The sequence below is a fragment of the Lampetra fluviatilis genome, chromosome 3 (assembly GCF_964198595.1).
Source record: "Lampetra fluviatilis chromosome 3, kcLamFluv1.1, whole genome shotgun sequence".
Lineage (NCBI taxonomy): Eukaryota > Metazoa > Chordata > Hyperoartia > Petromyzontiformes > Petromyzontidae > Lampetra > Lampetra fluviatilis.
In genome coordinates this window covers 7314114-7334966 of record NC_136277.1, presented here as the reverse complement: position 1 = coordinate 7334966, position 20853 = coordinate 7314114, and the positions used below count along the sequence as shown (strand labels likewise).

The window sequence follows — 20853 nt, the reverse complement described above, 5'->3', positions numbered from 1 at the left end:
CGGATGGTATGGGGATGTCCGTACTTTCTTAGTCCCAAGGCCCGCGCACACTTCCGCCAATAATTTAGAAGAGAAATTCCTGCCCTGGTCCGTGAGGAGTCTCTCAGGCGCCCCCTTATCCATAATATACCCAAACAAAAAGGCGTCGGTAATGGCCGCGGCCGACTGATCGGGCAACGGCCAGGCCATCGGCCAACGGGAGAGGTACTCAACCCCTACCAGCAAATATTTATTACCCCTCGCCGATGGTGGAAAAGGTCCCAATATGTCCAGTGCCACCAATTCATTGACTCGAGACACCTGAATCGACTGGAGAGGCGGCACGTAAGGATGTTTCGGCGGCTTACGTTGTGCACACGCAGGGCACGCGCGCACGTGCCCCACGACATCTGTCGCCATGCCGTGCCAAAAATAATGACGTTGCAACGTCAACAAGGTCTTCTGCACCCCTAAATGTAAGAGAGTGTCACAATGGAGGGTTCTAATCAACTCGAATCGCAAGGACGTTGGTACCACCAGGCGCCAACGTTCCTGGAACCCCTCCCGCCACATAAGCAGACCATCTCGGAGAGCGGTTTGCGGCCCCACAGCCGTACTCGGACTCCCATTGTCCTTAGCAGACCGCTTCCGCAAGGACACCAATGACTCATCCATCAACTGTTCCCGGATCCAGACAGACCGCGGCAGATTCAAAACCCCGTCAGCCGGTCCCGGTTCCATCGGAGTGTCCGACTTCTCGACGGCCAACGTAAGCGGCTGAGGGGGGTTTGGAATCGGCGAACACCTATGCGTCCCCAACTCACATTTACAAGGGCCGCGCCGCGGTAATCTGGAAAGTGCGTCAGCGTTCGCATGGCGCACTCCCTTCCGATGTTGAATTTGGAAGGAAAATTCCTGTAGCGTGTCCAACCAACGTGCCAACTGTCCGGATGGCTGGTCAATTTTAAGGGCATATTGCAAGGCCGCATGATCCGTACGCACAATAAAAGAACGACCGTAGAGGTATGGTCGAAATTGCCGTAGGAAAAAAACAACCGCCAATAGTTCTCTGCGAGTGACACAGTAGCGGGTTTCCGCAGGAGACAAGACTCGGCTACCATACGCCACGACACGCTCTACACCCCCTTTAGACTGTGATAACACCGCCCCAATACCTGTGTCACTCGCGTCCGTATCAAGAATGAATGGGTGATCGAAATCGGGATAATCCAATGTTGGGGCCGTGGCCAATAGATCACGCAGACTCCGAAAGGCCGCCTCCTCCGGCTGTCCCCAAACAAACTTCCGTCCTTTACCCGTAAGGAGATGCAAAGGCCTCGCAATCGTCGCAAAACCCGGCACAAATCTTCGGTAATACGAGGCAAATCCCAAAAACCGCCGAACATCCCCCACGGTGGCCGGAGTCGGCCAATCCCGGACGCACGCCGTCTTTTCCGGATCCGTGGACACTCCCTCAGCGCTCACAATGTGCCCCAAATAGCGGACGGACCGTTGCAGTAGGTGACATTTCTTTGGTTTGAATTTCAATTTGGCAGAACGCATCCTCGTGAACACTGTCTCCAGCCGCGTCAAATGTTCATCGAATGTGCGGCTGAAGACAATGATATCGTCCAAATATATAAGACATGTCTCCCACTGCAACCCCGTCAAAACGAGCTCCATCAATCTTTGAAATGTAGCAGGGGCCGCATTCAATCCCATCGGGAGACAGTTGAATTGAAATAACCCCTGCGGCGTACGGAATGCGGTTTTCTCCCGTGAGGACTCGTCAAGGGGAAGCTGCCAAAATCCCGAAGAGAGGTCCAGTGTGGAAAAGAACTTAGCCCCCGACAATGCGTCGAGGGAGTCATCCATACGCGGCAGGGGGTACGCATCTGCCACCGATATCTTATTCAATTTGCGGAAATCAACACAAAATCGCAATTTGCCATCCTTCTTCTTAACCAAGACGACTGGAGCGCCCCATGGGCTGTTAGATGGCGATATAATGTCCGCAGCCAACATGTCTTCCACTGCCCCCCGTACGTGTTCTCGCTCCGCAGGACTCATCCGATGCGAATTTAATCGAATAGGGGCAGCATCGCCCGTCTCAATGTGATGGTAAAGCAACGAAGTGCGGCCCAAATCCAAATCATCGGAGCTGAACACATCGGAATATGTCAACAACAATTTACGCAGCGCACCACGTTGCTCCATGGACAGGGAAGAATTTTCGTCACATAAATGAGCAACCCAACGATCATCCGAACTCCTTGGCTCGGAAACCCCAGCAACAACTCCCCGGCTATGTGGACAATCATGGGTCGCAAACGCCGTAGTGGCATGTGCCACAACCGTACCGGCCGGGACACGGACGTTTTCTCCCCCCGCATTAAGCACCTGTAAAAACGGTAATTGATCCGGCCGGACGATGGTCTGTGCCCCCACTAACGCCAACCCGGTTGTTATCGTGGCGGACGGTGACAACAAGACCCCTACTGCTCCTAGCCGATCAGGCAGGGGCTTCCGATACCGCAAGGGTATAAGCATCTGTGTACCAGGTGGGATGTCCACAGATGCGACGGACAGCGCCTGCACTTGTACGGCCGAAGCAGGTCGCCCCCAGGGCGACGGCAGAAACGAGATTTGACGGCCCCCCGGCAGTTCAATACAATTCTCATTGATTTTGATCAAAATGGGCATCTTAGCCAAAAAATCGGTGCCTAACAAACAAGGAACCGCCAAAGATCTCGATATCAACACAACACCCGAGGCCGACACATCCCCAATAGATATCTTAGCATCCACCTGACCCACGATACCCATGCTACCCCCGTTCGCAGCGACGCACGACCCATAAACCGGACGCACAGCCCCCGGCGGAATGCCCAACAGATGGAAAATGACATCCGATATAATAGTCGCAGACGCCCCCGAGTCGACCAAAATGCGCACGTCCACACCTTGTATGGACCCCGGTACAGTGGACGAACCCGTAGCGGCCGCGACAACTCTCCGTGCCAATTTGCGCCACTGCGTAACTGAATGACAAGGCCCCGTCGATGGCCTTTCTTTAACAACAACAATAGGATCGCGCAACACAGGTGGTGGGTGAGGTGGAAAGCCTTGCCGAGTGTCTGGTGCGTGCCGACATGCCTGTTTCGGAGGATCTTTAGCCGACTTGACCGGTGCCGAGGCCTCCTGCTGCGGCGGAGCCGGGAAGCGGGCCCAGCAGTCTCTGGCGTAGTGGCCCCTACGCCCGCAGCGGAAACATTCGGCCTCGTTGCGCCGAAGCGCAGGCCTCGCCTCCTGGCGGCCCCGTTCTGGTAGCGCCGCGCGCGGTCTCGGCCCGCCGCGTCCCGTCCATGGAGCGGAGGCGGCCGTCAGTTGTTGAGGGCCCCGGTCATCCGGAACATAGACAGCCTGCGCAGGGTTCCACCCCAGCGCATCCTCTTCTTTGACGGGCCCCCCCGTCCACGCCGTCACTTGTTTCCAGCGACGGAGGTTGAATTGCGCATCGAGACACTTAGCAGCCGTCCGGGAAGTTAGCTTCTCATGCCCACACACAGGCATGGGGATCCCTAGATCCCGAGACAGCTCCAACATTTTCCCTAATATGAGAGGCTCGAGCAGGTCCTGTGGCGTCTCAGGATAAGCTGCCATGGCCAGCTCCAGCACCGCACCCCTGAACGCCACGGGCGACTCCTCTGGTGCTCGTTGTCGTTGAGCGAATCGCCGATGCGCATCATCTGGTGGCTCATAAGCATCGGCCATCTCTTGAAAAACACCACATAAAGTTGCCTTCTTATCGGTCGTTATGGAACGGAAGAATCGGACAGATTCGTCGTCCAGGAGAGTCGGCAACACCTCCAAAGCCTCCGCATCGGTCCATCTTGCTGTGCGTACCGCCGCCAAGAAGCGGCAGGCGAACGCGCTCCAGTCCCCACCGACGGAAAATTCTTTAACCGTTGTAAGGTGGCGACTCCGACTCCTCTTCCCGCCGTCTTCCAATGGTGGTGGTTGTGATGGCAAATTCAAAATGGCGTCGGCCCGCGGCGTGGCCAAGATGGCGGTTTGGCGCCACGGAGCGCGCAAAATGGCGGCCTCCTGCCGCGTGGGCAATGGCGGCGGCAGGACAGGCAACGTGGCGGCCCGCGGAGCACCAATTGCATCATCCATCGTCCCTGGCGCGACGAGATGGCATAGATGCGCCAGGACGTCCTTAAGTGCCTCCAGTTGTACCGCCATCGCTTGCCATCGTTGATCCGCGTCTGATGATGTCGACGGACCCGCCACCGCGCCAACATCCTCCACTCCTGTTCCCGTGGTCGCCTCAGCCGGGCTCTCCTCCACCACCCCAACAGGATCCGTGGTTGGAGGGAGTTTGTCGTCGTCGGACGAAGAAGCCGATGCAGGCGCCGGAGTAACTTTCTTCCTCACTTGTTTCGACATGCCGTTGCACTTCCGACACCAGTGTAATAAACGACTGGACCACGATGTCTGGCTCAGTGTCCTTTATTCGGTTCGTGCTGTACACCCACACGGCTGTCTTTACTCTGTAGCTTCTCCACGGTGCTGACTCCAATGTCGGCCCGATCCACAACAGCAGCTCCGCTGCTGTTTCTCTCACACAGCCCCCCTTGGCTGTACTCGCTGCAACTCCTCTCCCTCCGCGGCTCTGACAGCCTCTTGCTGTCTCTCTCTCTCTCCGCAGCTCCTCCTGGCAGCCACACCGCTGCCTCTAACATGCAGCCCTCTCTCTCTCTCTCCCCGCAGCTCCTCCTGGCAGCCACACCGCTGCCTCTAACACGCAGCCCTTCTGGCTGTCTCCTCTGCAGCTGCACACCACTCCGCAGCTTCCTCTTATCTTCGGGGTTGGCTCCCGATGGCCGTCGGCGCCCCCCCCTCTCCACACTCGCCCGCGTGGCCTCACCCTTTTCCGCTCACACCCCGACTGACTTCCCCTTCCGGTTTACCCGCTTAAGGACCCGAACCTTCCCCCCACGTCACATGACTCCACCCCCCGTGACGTCACATCCGGAAGGTCGCTTACGCCCGCATTACACTTATTTGAGTTTGTGTAAACTATTAGAAAGACAGCTTTATTCACAGCAGAGGAGTCACGGCATCTGTAATCTACCAGGCGTCAGACTTGAAGGTAAAATACCTGTTTGCACTGCGTGTGTGGTTATGCATCGTCACGTGAACACAGCAAATTAACTGCACACACGCTCATCACACACAGCACAACGATGCTCCAGTGAAGCACTTTGACAACAGCAGCACCAGACAAGAATGTATGTTTTTCCTTGCCCTGTCTTTCCCATAGTGCCCTTCTCTTCCATTACACCCTCTCTATATACTTATTAGTTGCTTTATAAATACAGATAGTGTATTGTGTTCACATGATGTACTGGTCCTTGTGTGTGCTGTTAAATAACACATAATGGAGCCATAGCATAAGTAGCTATTTTACTTTTGACTTAAAAGTTTCGTGACTGCAGGAATTAATATGCTTTGGTTATTTCGGTAAAGTCACGAAGATAGAAAAAATAATAAAGAACCAAAGAATAGCTATTTTACATCAGACACCACCATGACAAACTTACCTTTCCCATCTTATCTGTGATGATGCGTGTACCACTTCTGAACTTACAATGCGGCTGGATTCTCCACAGAGCGGGAATTGAAGACAAAGGCTGGCCCAGTTGGGGAGATCATCCGTGAGCTCAGGTGGCTCTCCAAGTGAGTGACCCTTACAGCACGTGGCACTGATTCCGTACAGTATGTGGCACCGATTCTGTACAACACGTAGCACCGATTCCTTACAGCATGTGGCACTGATTCTTTACAATACATGGCACCGATTCCGTACAGCACGTGGCACCGATTCTGTACAGCACGTGGCACCGATTCCTTACAGGACATGGTACCGATTCCTCACAGCACGTAAGCACCGATTCCTTACAGCACGGGGCACTAATTCCTTACAGCATGTGGCACTGATTTCGTGCAGCGCGTAGCACTGATTCCTTACAGCACCTGGCACCGATTCCTTACAGAAAGTGGCACTGATTCATTATTTTGTAATTTTCCACAGCGTTTTAAAATGTTTCTAACTATGGTTGAAAGTGTTTATTCATAGCTCTGCCCATCCGGCTTGTCCAACTGTTGTAGCAGGGGATTACAATAACTTGTAAATATGATGCTATCTGAACAACATGTCAGCATGACTTTGTATTGCTATTTGGGAATGTACCCTTCAGAAAGCAGAGGCACATTGATGAAAGTTTCCCTAAAACTCGGTGATTCAAACATTCTGTGGAAAGGTATTTATTCCATTACAATGACGTCATGTGCCACATGCTATTCACCATTGCATCATGGCACGCGATGTCATCTCACGGCGTCACATGCTATGTGGTGTCATCTTGTTATCTGGTGCAAAAGATAATGTTATTCAACATCAGCTTTAACAAATATACTGCTGGATGAAGGCCTCCCCAAGCAACCCTCATCTCTCAGGCTCGTGCGATCTAATAATCCACCTAACCTGAGTACACAAGCTGACTTTATTCATCCACATCCCCAGTGAATGTCCTCTTAGATCCATTGGCTGCAACTCTATCATTATTCATGACCATATGTGGTGCCCAAGCCCTATTAAGTTTCTTAATCGTCAATACGATGCCATTAACCTGCGTATGTTCTGTCATCTCTGTGTTATGTTTTCTATTGGTCAATCTACTTCCAAGTATACATCTCTCTCCATGCTTCTATCTGCATTTTTCAGTTTTTGTTTATTTTTCTTTTGTGAATGTCCATGCTACCGATTCATGTCATAGCAAGGAATGAGCATTCATGAAAACATACCCTGAGGACAAACTCTTATTTGAAAGCGTTAAAGATCACATACACATGCATGAGTTGTCTTTCTTGTTAAAAAAATAAATTGCCCTGCAGTTGGCTTATCTGAGAGATTCCATTGCAGGTATTTCTCATCCACATTGAGCCCCTACAGCCTTGGCTGTTTCCATTGTGGCCCAGATAAAAAAGTGTAGTGGCTCCCTGAGTAAATAGCAAATTGGTGGGGGATGGGAAGAGATGAGGTGGATGATGGCAGGAGGGGTGGGGGTGGGAATAAGGGAGAGATGTGGAGCGTGATAAGGGATGGGGTTGCATAGGAAGAGAACATGAGGTCATGAAAGACGAATGCAGTCGGTGAATACAGGCCTTGCTCCCACGTGCTCTGCGAGTGCTGTCTAGTTTCAGATTTCTTTAACATTGAATTACACTCTTCCAGCCTGCCAGATAATTTCCCCAGCGATCCACATCCAGTGATTCCCAGATTTCCAATTCAGCCTCATGGTGGTCACCGATTAGTCCACACAAGCAGTTCCTGGGATACTGTGTATGGAAAGTCTGTATTTTATCTGAGTCAGCTTCTGCATAGTCCAATATAGTCCATATCATTGTCCAGAGTCAGCATAGTCGATATTGATAACATTTGATCACCAATAGCTTTGCCAAATGCCCGAGAGCACCTAGCCACAATCCAGTAAATTCAGATGCAGAAGAGGGCCAAGGCAAGGATGTCGTCTTGGTGGATGCGCGGTGGTATTTTGAACGATCCAGATAAGTTCCTACCCATCCAGATGAGATGAACCAGGAACGGTGGAGTTCCCATGGATCTCAACGCCTTCCATAATGCCTCTCTGTCCACACAGTCGAAGGCAGCCTTTACGTCAATGTATACGATGGGTTAAACTCACCTTGGAGCTCAGAGAAGACGAGGGCCTAAAACTGCATCCATGGCCGATCACTGGTGTACGGATGAGACTCATCAATCTGGTAAACCGAGTCTTCGACATGTGTGGATACATCAATTATTAAAGTTCATGGGAACAGTAACAATGGTGTGAGCGATAAGAGAGTGATACGAAGGGGACTGACCACCAGAGAGCGAGGGGCTGGAGTGAATCGGTGAGTGCTAGACTATCAATCAACCTGACTCAAGTACAGTGAACTCTAATCCAGATATGACAACAGTATTTCCAACTCTGGCTGAATTTGTGTTTTATAGACGCAACAGATGGGGCCGTGTTACTCCTGAGTCATGCTCCGTGTTGTCTCAGATGTGATGGCTCCAAGCTGACTCACCTGAAGAGGCTGCTGGAGCTGTGAGATGAGGCTGTGTTACTCCTGGGTCACACTCTGTGTTCTCTCACAGGTACGACGGCTCCACGGTGCCACGCCTGGAGAAGCTGCTGGATCTGCTGTCTTCTAAGTGCCCAGCGCAGGAGAAGGAGGCGCTCCACACAGCTTATAGAGACGAGGACGGCCCAAGTAAGAGCTCCACATGCACGCTCTCTCTACCGCTATTACTACTGCAGCTCCTGGTGCTGTGCTATCTCTACCACTATTACTACTGCAGCTCCTGACCCTGTGCTATCTCTATCACTATTACTACTGCAGCTCCTGACCCTGTGCTATCTCTATCACTATTACTACTGCAGCTCCTGACTCTGTGCTATCTCTACCGCTATTACTACTGCAGCTCCTGACCCTGGGCTATCTCTATCGCTATTACTACTGCAGCTCCTGACCCTGTGCTATCTTTATCACTATTACTACTGCAGCTCCTGACCCTGTGCTATGTCTACCACTATTACTACTGCAACTCCTGACCCTGTGCTATCTCTATCACTATTACTACTGCAACTCCTGACCCTGTGCTATCTCTACCACTATTACTACTGCAGCTCCTGACTCTGTGCTATCTCTACCGCTATTACTACTGCAGCTCCTGACTCTGTGCTATCTCTACCGCTATTACTACTGCAGCTCCTGACCCTGTGCTATCTCTACCACTATTACTACTGCAGCTCCTGACCCTGTGCTATCTCTACCGCTATTACTACTGCAGCTCCTGACCCTGTGCTATCTCTACCACTATTACTACTGCAGCTCCTGACCCTGTGCTATCTCTATCGCTATTACTACTGCAGCTCCTGACCCTGTGCTATCTCTACCACTATTACTACTGCAGCTCCTGGCGCTGTGCTATCTCTACCGCTATTACTACTGCAGCTCCTGACCCTGTGCTATCTCTACCGCTATTACTACTGCAGCTCCTGACCCTGTGCTATCTCTACCACTATTACTACTGCAGCTCCTGACCCTGTGCTATCTCTACCACTATTACTACTGCAGCTCCTGACCCTGTGCTATCTCTACCACTATTACTACTGCAGCTCCTGTCGCTGTGCTATCTCTACCGCTATTACTACTGCAGCTCCTGATCCTGTGCTATCTCTATCGCTATTACTGCTGCAGCTCCTGACCCTGTGCTATCTCTATCGCTATTTCTACTGCAACTCCTGACTCTGTGCTATCTCTACCACTATTACTACTGCAGCTCCTGACCCTGTGCTATCTCTACCACTATTACTACTGCAACTCCTGACCCTGTGCTATCTATACCACTATTACTACTGCAGCTCCTGACTATGTGATATCTCTATCGCTATTACTGCTGCAGCTCCTGACCCTGTGCTATCTCTATCGCTATTTCTACTGCAACTCCTGACCCTGTGCTATCTCTACCACTATTACTACTGCAGCTCCTGACCCTGTGCTATCTCTACCACTATTACTACTGCAGCTCCTGACCCTGTGCTATCTCTATCGCTATTACTACTGCAGCTCCTGACCCTGTGCTATCTCTACCGCTATTACTACTGCAGCTCCTGACCCTGTGCTATCTCTACCGCTATTACTACTGCAGCTCCTGACCCTGTGCTATCTCTACCACTATTACTACTGCAGCTCCTGACCCTGTGCTATCTCTACCACTATTACTACTGCAGCTCCTGACCCTGTGCTATCTCTACCACTATTACTACTGCAGCTCCTGTCGCTGTGCTATCTCTACCGCTATTACTACTGCAGCTCCTGATCCTGTGCTATCTCTATCGCTATTACTGCTGCAGCTCCTGACCCTGTGCTATCTCTATCGCTATTTCTACTGCAACTCCTGACCCTGTGCTATCTCTACCACTATTACTACTGCAGCTCCTGACCCTGTGCTATCTCTACCACTATTACTACTGCAACTCCTGACCCTGTGCTATCTATACCACTATTACTACTGCAGCTCCTGACTATGTGATATCTCTATCGCTATTACTGCTGCAGCTCCTGACCCTGTGCTATCTCTATCGCTATTTCTACTGCAACTCCTGACCCTGTGCTATCTCTACCACTATTACTACTGCAGCTCCTGACCCTGTGCTATCTCTACCACTATTACTACTGCAGCTCCTGACCCTGTGCTATCTCTACCACTATTACTACTGCAGCTCCTGACCCTGTGCTATCTCTACCGCTATTACTACTGCAGCTCCTGACCCTGTGCTATCTCTACCGCTATTACTACTGCAGCTCCTGACCCTGTGCTATCTCTACCACTATTACTACTGCAGCTCCTGACCCTGTGCTATCTCTACCACTATTACTACTGCAGCTCCTGACCCTGTGCTATCTCTACCACTATTACTACTGCAGCTCCTGTCGCTGTGCTATCTCTACCGCTATTACTACTGCAGCTCCTGATCCTGTGCTATCTCTATCGCTATTACTGCTGCAGCTCCTGACCCTGTGCTATCTCTATCGCTATTTCTACTGCAACTCCTGACCCTGTGCTATCTCTACCACTATTACTACTACAGCTCCTGACCCTGTGCTATCTCTACCACTATTACTACTGCAACTCCTGACCCTGTGCTATCTATACCACTATTACTACTGCAGCTCCTGACTATGTGATATCTCTATCGCTATTACTGCTGCAGCTCCTGACCCTGTGCTATCTCTATCGCTATTTCTACTGCAACTCCTGACCCTGTGCTATCTCTACCACTATTACTACTGCAGCTCCTGACTCTGTGCTATCTCTACCACTATTACTACTGCAGCTCCTGACCCTGTGCTATCTCTATCGCTATTTCTACTGCAGCTCCTGACCCTGTGCTATCTCTACCACTATTACTACTGCAGCTCCTGACCCTGTGCTCTCTCTACCACTATTACTACTGCAGCTCCTGGCGCTGTGCTATCTCTACCACTATTACTACTGTAGCTCCTGACCCTGTGCTATCTCTACCACTATTACTACTGTAGCTCCTGACCCTGTGCTATCTCTACCACTATTACTACTGCAGCTCCTGACCCTGTGCTATCTCTACCACTATTACTACTGCAGCTCCTGACCCTGTGCTATCTCTACCGCTATTACTACTGCAGCTCCTGACCCTGTGCTATCTCTACCACTAATACTACTGCAGCTCCTGGCCCTGTGCTATCTCTACCACTATTACTACTGTAGCTCCTGACTCTGTGCTATCTCTACCACTATTACTACTGCAGCTCCTGACCCTGTGCTATCTCTACCACTATTACTACTGCAGCTCCTGACTCTGTGCTATCTCTACCACTATTACTACTGCAGCTCCTGACCCTGTGCTATCTCTACCACTATTACTACTGCAGCTCCTGACTCTGTGCTATCTCTACCACTATTACTACTGCAGCTCCTGACCCTGTGCTATCTCTACCACTATTACTACTGCAGCTCTTGACCCTGTGCTCTCTACCACTATTACTACTGCAGTTCCTGGCCCTGTGCTCTCTCTACTGCTATTACTACTGCAATTCCTGACCCTGTGCTATCTCTACTGCTATTACTACTGCAGCTCCTGACCCTGTGCTATCTCTACCACTATTACTACTGCAGCTCCTGACCCTGTGCTCTCTTTACCACTATTACTACTGCAGCTCCTGACCCTGTGCTATCTCTACCACTATTACTACTGCAGCTCCTGACCCTGTGCTATCTCTACCACTATTACTACTGCAGCTCCTGACCCTGTGCTCTCTTTACCACTATTACTACTGCAGCTCCTGACCCTGTGCTATCTCTACCACTATTACTACTGCAGCTCCTGACCCTGTGCTATCTCTACCACTATTACTACTGCAGCTCCTGACCCTGTGCTCTCTTTACCACTATTACTACTGCAGCTCCTGACCCTGTGCTATCTCTACCACTATTACTACTGCAGCTCCTGACTCTGTGCTATCTCTACCACTATTACTACTGCAGCTCCTGGCTGAGAACTATTTTCCTGTTCACGCACAGGTGCCTGATTAATAATCAGAATCGGAATCTGTATTTTTCCTGGAGAAATCCAGTGAGCTATGAGGCTCTTCTTCAGAGATGTCGAGAAGTTTGGACATCATTTTCCGTAGTCTCGCCCAGGTTTCCGCTAAGTACTTTTTAGTCTTGCCCGTTCCCGATCAGTCTTTATTCCCAATCACACACTCCCCGTTTGACCGTTCACTCCCTCCTTATAGAGCCTCCAGGACCAAAATCCCTCCTGATCCCCTTATTTGCAGATGCAATGGAAGTGGTGTCCGAGACTCTTGAGCCTCACTCCCTCCCGATTTGGTTCCCCTAGGATCCTCCCCTCCCAATGACTCTTTCCTCCTGCACCCCTCCGATGGCTTCATCCAAATTGACGAGCATTCGGAGCCCAGTTGTTTAATAAGCACACTTGCTTCCCCGTTCTAACATAGAAAACAATATCCACGTGTACCCAATTAAAGCATTCCACCATGCTATCGGTTTTGGGATGATCCTGGAGGTTCAGATTTTCTTAATACCCAGAATGTGATACATTTATCTCAGGAGTCTCAATGAAAAATGTGCCCCACCCCCGCCCATGAGAAGTCTCTCTGGAGACACATTTTCAAATAGATGCCCTTATTCTAGATTTGAAGCTTTCGTGACTGCAAGGATTCATATTCTTAGGTTTTTTCGGTAAAGTCACGTAGGTAAAAATTAAAATTAATAAAAGTAAAATAAAATAAAATAAATTCACGACGTTTCGGAGGCAACACAAGCTTCCGTCTTCAGGTAGAACCGTCACAGCATGATAGCTGTATCAAGTAAGAGAAATTCCAAGAAAACAGTCCTTGTATATATACTGGTTGAGGGTGGAAGGAGCCAAGGTAGGCCCTGGATATTATTATTGTGAGGTTCGGCGCGGCTGAAGCATGCTGTTAGGAATGAGCCTTTGTTGTGTAGACTGGTTGAACTCGGAGGTTCCAAGAATTGTTAAGGTGAGGCTGATGTAAAGGTGCGTGTAAATGGGACTGAGCCTTTTGTTATGTAGAGGTGGTGCGGCTGAAACCGCTGCCAGGAATGAGTCTTTGTTGTGTAGACTGGTTGAACTGGGAGGTTCTAAGAGTTGTTAAGGTGCGGCTGATGTAAAGGTGCGGCTGCTGTGAATAGGACTGAGCCTTTGTTATGTAGATGAAACAGCACTTTGCTACGTTTCTGGGATTAATTCTAGATTTGCCAAATATGTGTGGTAAGCCTTAAAGTAGGAAAACCAGTGTGTGAAAAAAGAAGAAGAAAATATACGGTAACTGAAGAATAGTGCCTGTCAAATAAGATGGTCCAAATATGTGTAGTTACATCTTTTTTGCATGGTTAATAACATCTTTCCAATGATTACTAAGTTTGTACCCATCATCACGGTTGAAATTATGTCTGTGTTTGTATATTTGGATGGCTTCGTGTACAAACCTTTGATGGTAGCCAGGAGGTTTGCAGAGCACCTTGGTCTCGGAAAAGACAATTTCATGAGAGCCCACAGCGTTGTAGCAATGATCGGCAATGGCGGAAGAATCAGTTTTGCCGTGTTTCAGATCTGACTTGTGCTTGCGGACACGATCAGAGATATGACGTTTCGTTTCTCCAATGTAGCAATCACCACAACTGCAACTCAGTTTGTAGACTCCAGGGTATTGTAAGTCAAGAATGACATCTTTCACAGATGGAATTAGATCACGGATTTTATGTACTGTACTGAATCGGACTTGGATCTTATGTTTGTTTAGAATTTTTGAGATATTTTTGGTCACGCCTGCTATGTATGGCAACGTGATAGTTTTGATCGGAGTTTCATGTGGCTGTTTCTGTATGGTGGGAGAGACAGCTTGGCGGATGGTGCGGTCAGAGTATCCATTCATCCTGAGGGCCCGATGTACATGTCTTAATTCACTGGCCAGGTGGTGTTGGTCAGAAATGCCATGAGCTCCGTGGTATAGCGTTTTGATGAGATCATTCTTTTGAGATGGGTGGTGGTGGGAATCAGGTTTCAAATAGGAATCTGTGTGGGTGGCTTTCCTGTAGACAGAATGTCCCAAGGATCCGTCAGGTCTCCTCTCAAACAGAATATCTAAGAATGGTAGTTTACCATCTTTCTCCACTTCCATGGTGAATCTGATGGATGGGTGTCTGGAATTGATGTGGTCCAAGAAGTGGTTCAATGCTGGGAGGCCATGTGGCCAAATGACGAAAGTGTCATCCACATACCTCTTCCACAGGGAAGGACGCAGGGTGGATGTCTGGATGGCGTCTGATTCAAACTTTTCCATGAACATGTTGGCTATCACTGGTGACAAGGGGGAGCCCATAGGGGTACCCTTATTCTGTTTGTAGAAGGTGCCATTCCAGGTAAAATAAGTGTTGGTGAGGCAATGCCTAACCAGCGCAGGTACATCCGAATTCAATCCATGTTGGACCAAGTCCTCAATTATTGTTAGGGTGTCTGGTACTGGGACTTTGGTAAACAGAGATACTACATTAAAACTGATGAGGATATCATCAGGAGATAGTACCATGTCTTTGACCATAGAGACTAATTGGGTTGAGTTGAGTACTGCCGAAAGGGTCTTGCCTGTGAAGGGAAGCAGAGTATCTGATAGAAACCGGGCTAGTTTGTAGGTAGGAGAGTTGATCGTCGACACGATGGGTCGTAGCGGGGTGCCTTCTTTATGGATCTTGGGAAGACCATAGAGTCTGGGAGGTCTTGCCGCCGATGGTTTTAGAGAGGGACATTTGGTTGGTTCGATTAGGGAAGTCGAACTCGTGATGATTTTGTTAGTTTTTGTCGTTAGGCTGTTAGTAGGATCGTTTTTAATTTTGGAGTAACTTCCATCATTAAGTAGGTCCAGGATTTTGTTGTTGTATGAATCTTTATCCATGATGGCCGTGGCATTGCCCTTGTCTGCCGAGAGGGTGACTATATCATCTCTCTTTTTTAGGTCCGCGAGTTCAGAGCGTTCGTTTTTGCTAATGTTACTAGTGGGTTTCTTAGCATTCTTAAGAATAGTGGCTATTTCAGCTCTTCCTACATCTGCATGGATGTGTCCTATGCCTCTGAGGGCTACATCAATCTGAGAAATCACATCCTCTACTGGTATATATTTAGGGGTGACAGCGAGATTTAGTCCTTTGCCCAGTACCGTTTTCAGATTGTCAGAAATTGGGATGTTACTCTGATTAATAACAGTCTTGTTGACATCCAGCTTTGTGATGTGTGGCTCTGGTTTCTTCTTAGATAGGAGGTTGAATTTAGAAATTAGGTTGGCTTTGCATTTGGCTGACATTGAGTCAGCAGAAGCAGAAGTCATGTTGTCAACGTGGTTCCAATCGGAAGGGGACATTTTTTTGCGTTAACATTAAATGTGTTTGTTTATTCATTTTTACCTACGTGACTTTACTGAAAAAACCTAAGAATAAGATGGCCTTATCTTAGTTTATAATTATGTAAAGAAGCTCCTTCGCAGATTCCATTTTCTAGATTTCTTTTACAGTAACGTATTTACAATGCGAGCGTGCGACTAACACGTTTACAAGGCTATGGCTATCTGCAGCCCCGGTGGTTTCTACTGGATTAATCTCGAACAGTCTTTTTTGATGATGTCCACCATGTCGATCTTAGGCAGTCTTTCTTGATAGTTTCCACCATGTAGATCTCGAACAGTTGGCCCGATGGTTTCCACGATGTCTATCTCCAACAAAAGGCCCCGATGTCGTCTGCCTGCAGTCGTACTTCAGTCCCCAGCCAGCACTCTGATTGCGGGCCTCCCCTTATATACCTGCTCTGCCACGCCCTGGTAACTTCCAGCACTTCCCCACAGTAGATTCTTTCAGCAGACTCTACCGTTTTCTACTTCTCTTCTTGAACCTTCCCTCATACAGTACCCTGCACCTGAAGAATGTTTTGTTTGTTGTAAGGGAGTGAGATCGTGGGGATTTATAATCACTTCTACGATTGTCTCAGCCTTCTGGTTAGGCAAAGGCCATGAGGGACACAAGGAGAGAGCCACATCACCCACAATCTCATGATTTATCATTGTGCTCTCTGGGATCATGATCCACCGTATTGGTATATGCCATTGCAGTATCCACCAATACCACACAGTACTGGTATTGCCCATGTACTGCACATAGCATTATCATGTTAGTGCTGTATGTTATTACTGTCAGTGTAAGCACAGCCAGAGCAGCACACGGGCCTTAACATGATCAGAATGAATTTCGATTTAAAGCTTTCGTGACTGCAGGGATTCATCTTCTTGGTTCTTTCGGTAAAGTCACGTAGAATGGAAATAATAAAATAATAAAAATAAAACATCAAAAAAGTATGTTTTATTTTTATTATTTTATTATTTCCATTCTACGTGACTTTACCGAAAGAACCAAGAAGATGATCAGAATGGCCAGTGGGCCTTTGCAGCTTAAATTGGTGTCATGTTTAATACCCCGTGTAACCTCTCCTCCAGAGGTTCTCAAGAGGATCTTGGAGTTCCCCAAGGCAGAGGCCGACAGAATTTCTCTGCTGCTCGTGCTCAACAAAATATTCAACGCCGTGGCCGTTCAGACAGCAGAGAAAGGTGAGTGGCATGTTCAACTCAACCAACCCAGCTATGGGTTGGTTGAGTTGAAGTCTTGTGGGGTCCTATAACATCTAGTAATACCTGTAGCAAATGAATTTTTGAGACAAGCTTGCATTTTATCCTCCAAAAAGGATCTCATCAATTGGGTAAATGTGTACGCTAAGACAACAATTCCAATGTATAAAGTGTCTAATGCACTCACATCTCAAGATGCTTTAAAAAAACAAAGCCCATGAGGTTATGGGTTTCAGAGCAGGGAATCACTGGGAGAGAGGAGAGTATCACCATGACAACGCCTGGGATCAGGCAACCAGGGCCAAGCACCAATGACAGCAACGAGCCCCACGGACGGCTGGGGCAGCTGGGGCAACATCAACGAGACCCAGGGCATCCTTGAGAAGTGTGGGCCCTAAAGTGAGTTCCAGGGTGTCCTTGGAGTGCCTGGGCTCGTTCACCAAAGAGACGCGGGGCATCAAGGAGGTCACAGGCACCAATAAGGCATGAGGGCCCTAGCACCAGTGAGTCACAGGGCATCGACGAGAGGACGGGGCCTTTCACTTAAGAGTCGCAAGGGCAGCACCAACGAGCCCGAGGGCAGCTCCAGTGGCAGACGAGACCCTGGATAGAGACAGGCGGTGGTGGCGTTGAGGAGCGATGGGGCCGAGGGAATGATCAGAGAGAATGCTTGGGTTGTGTAGCAGTTACATCGGCACACACTGCAATGCAATTCTTTTGGCTGCAAGGCATTGCAAAGGAACCCACCGCACTGCTGTGTGCTGTATAGCTCATGGTACTAAATACACATTGGAGTCGTAAGACGATTTTACATTATAAGTGATCATCAGTGGTGTATTTACCACACTATCCATGGACTGCTTTAGATGCTTCAACATTCCACTGTGACAGATCGAGTCCAGCATATGGTGATACGAAAGCAAAAAAAGTGTGAAACCAGTGCATAATTGCTACAGAGAATAAAAGCCACACAGTCCTGCCACGATGCACGCGTTCACCACCACCACTACCACTATAGGGCTTGGCTGTGGCTGTCTCCAAACATTCCTCGTCGCTAAAATCAATCCAGTAAATGATATATGTTGCCTTGCATTCTAAAGTCGTGCAGATTGTTAAGATTAGCTATGTTGTTTTTTTTATTAAGGATTTCCATTCGTAGCTTCACTGGGCGTTATTTATGATTGTCGTTAATAGCTCTGCTGGGTTTGATTTAGGATTGCCTTTGTAATTAAAAAGCAGAAACGTGGTAGAACTGGCGCTGAGTGAGCTTGAAGTGATTTTGCACCGTTGAGTTGCATTGCACATAAGCTGGAGCTTGCGGGGGTGGCAGAGATAGGGGTACTTACTGAGGGTGTTGGGGAGTCAGCGCCAGAGATTGGAGGCGTAGAGGACTGCATTGAATTAGAATTAATTAATTTCCTAGTTTCTCTGACAGTTATGAGTGTGAATAGTTTATATGCAGATGCAGTGGATGCTCATGGTTCATAGATTTTATAGAATGTGAATGCTTAAATGGGTTCATATTCTTGGTTCTTTCGGTAAAGTCACGTAGAAGGGGGTTTATTGGAATGTAAACTTGTGTTGAGATATTTCTTTGGAATGTATAAATTAGTATATTACTTTTCCATTTAAATGTAAGTTATTGTGCATTCATGCTGAATTTCATTTCATAGATTCTGAAGTCCCCAAGACTGGGGACATTGCAGGTGACCCCTTGGAGAAACCTGTGGAGTGGCCCAAACACCGGGATGGCAACGTTTACATCCCCTACAACATCTCAATCGCGTTCAGTGAGTGCAGCGCACGTTAGACTGCGTGGCATGACTTGAGCCGAACCGGAGGACTTTACTCAGAGTGTGGCCTCTTATCCGTCATCCACTCATACTCAAACCTTCTCAGGCGAATGTATAAGATGGAATCTGATTGTAATTGTTGGGATTATAATGCCACTCCTCTTATTTAAGGAGGATAATGAAGCTGATTTCAACATTTATCAAATAAATTTGAGGTGACCGAGATTGAAAAGACATTCCTTTGGCAAGGAAGTGAGAATCCAAATTCGAGGAAGACCAGGACACCACGTAGCTCAGCCAGGAGGGGTGAAGCCTTCTCTCTCTTTGGTGCGGAAAGGAGCACTTGAAGGATTAGAAATTACGCGGGAATTTGTGTGCAGAGTCGGTGCTGCTGGTGTCGTTTGGATAACACATTGTATTGGCGACTCTCGCAAAGTGCCAAGTTCAAAATAATAGAGCACAATATTACCTTGATGTACAGCTAGAATAACTAAATGACAAATGTACAATTAAATTTGAATATGCCAGCCTGCAATCGTGTTGCAAAATCATCAATGTTAAGGCCACTGAATTGGCGAGGCAAAGGCTCGTGATGCACACCTGGGGCTCAGTAGATTCAGAATCAGAATCCAAATATGTATGTACAGTATACAGGAGATTGTCTTTGTCATTAGTCCCATAATTGTTTATGGAAGAGCCTGTTTGTGATTTTAAGAAATGTGTTCGTGAACAGGATACAATTGGCATACACTGCAAATAAATTGTAATTGTTTGTATATTAGCAACACTTTAGTACAATCGACGGAATCACACTTTTTATTGACTGTAATAATCCATTGAGGGCATTGGATATTGTTAGGACTTTAGTGGACAATGCATGTAATTAAGCAATGCTTTTTCCAGAACACATACATATTTAATCGTTCATAAAATGTTTGTGAATATGGAACAAATAGAGAAAGTTTATCTGGGTTGTTTTCATTTCTCTTCCTCGTTTTCCTTCTGGATTCTTCTCTAGCACGGCTCAACTTCAGGATTCCCAACAATCGTTAATTTCTCAAGTTATTATTACCCTGCATAATTGAATAAATGTATAAAATCGTGTCTGTTACAGCTGCCGTTTTGATATTTACTGATGGACGCTTGGTGTTTTGGGCCTTTGGGCCTGTACTCAGCTACCGTTAAACATACATATATGTTGGACTGGTAGCTCAGATAACTATCACAGAGCTCATATACGGTTGCTCGTAATTCGGATTGGTAATATCTCTGCTGTTATGTGAGGTAATGTACTCCTGCAATAAAAATGTGATTCAGCGTAACTTACAAAGTCTCTCAACTTGTCAGCCGATCAATACAGAATAAGTTGTAACAATATCCATCAGAGTCCGTGGCAGGATATGAGTAGGAATCCTGTCCCAGGGTGGGGGCACTGCGCAAGTCGTGTGTGTTGGGTGACTCGTGTACGGGAGGCCCCACGCGCGTTCCGCGTGCTCAGTGGGGAGGAGGCGCCATGGCTGTGGTGCTGTTCAACCCCAAGCCCCCTCCCTCGTGCTCGCATGACCACGCACGGCCGTGCCAGCGTCTGCCTCTAATCGGGCTGTGTTCCAAGTGTCTCGCTACGGAAACAGCCGTCTGCAGAAAGTTGCTGCTTGGAAGCAAGAGCGCCATCGTTACGCAAGGGATAAAACACTTCCAGCATCATGTAAAACCTTCAGCAGCAGCCAACCTGCTTGGCTGATCCATCCATTGACTGTCGTTACTCGATTATAAAATATCTAGAACTATCCTTTTGCCTATCCAAGGACGGGTGTATTGCAGTAAATCTGAAACTTGCAAGTGAAAAGCAGACCGCGACATGGTATTCGTTGCATCCATTCGTGTGCAATTTGTAAGGGCGCGGTGACACACACCCATTTCATTTTTAAGGTTATAATCCCTTGTTCATCATGACGTCCTTTTTACTTATATGTTTCAATAGCGTTAAGAAGATCGCGTAATGTGAGGGTTCTGCCTTTGTAGTGTGGGTTATAAGTTGACGCCGAGGGGGGAGGAGGTGCCTCGCCCCCCATGTGGAGTGACGTTAGCCGCTAATTATTATGAATGGGGGGGGGGGATGTCCATTTGGAGGATGTCACCGTATAATGATTATTATTAAGGGGGGCTTTTCGATGTGGAGTTACGTCACCTGCTCATAATTATTAATAAGAAGGGAGGGTGCTCCATGTGGAGTGACGTCACGAGCGTCAAGGAC

The 20853-nt window shown here is 48.2% G+C and overlaps 1 protein-coding gene across 1 annotated transcript in view; it reads left to right on the top strand.

The window, feature by feature from the left end:
* Positions 1-20853, top strand: part of LOC144948122 (uncharacterized) — a 48788-nt gene that overhangs the window by 12377 nt on the left and 15558 nt on the right. The window contains exons 7-10 of the mRNA XM_078877557.1: positions 5658-5724; positions 8210-8325; positions 16678-16788; positions 18480-18596. Coding sequence (XP_078733683.1) covers positions 5658-5724; positions 8210-8325; positions 16678-16788; positions 18480-18596 — 411 coding nt within the window. The remainder of the gene's footprint in view (positions 1-5657; positions 5725-8209; positions 8326-16677; positions 16789-18479; positions 18597-20853) is intronic.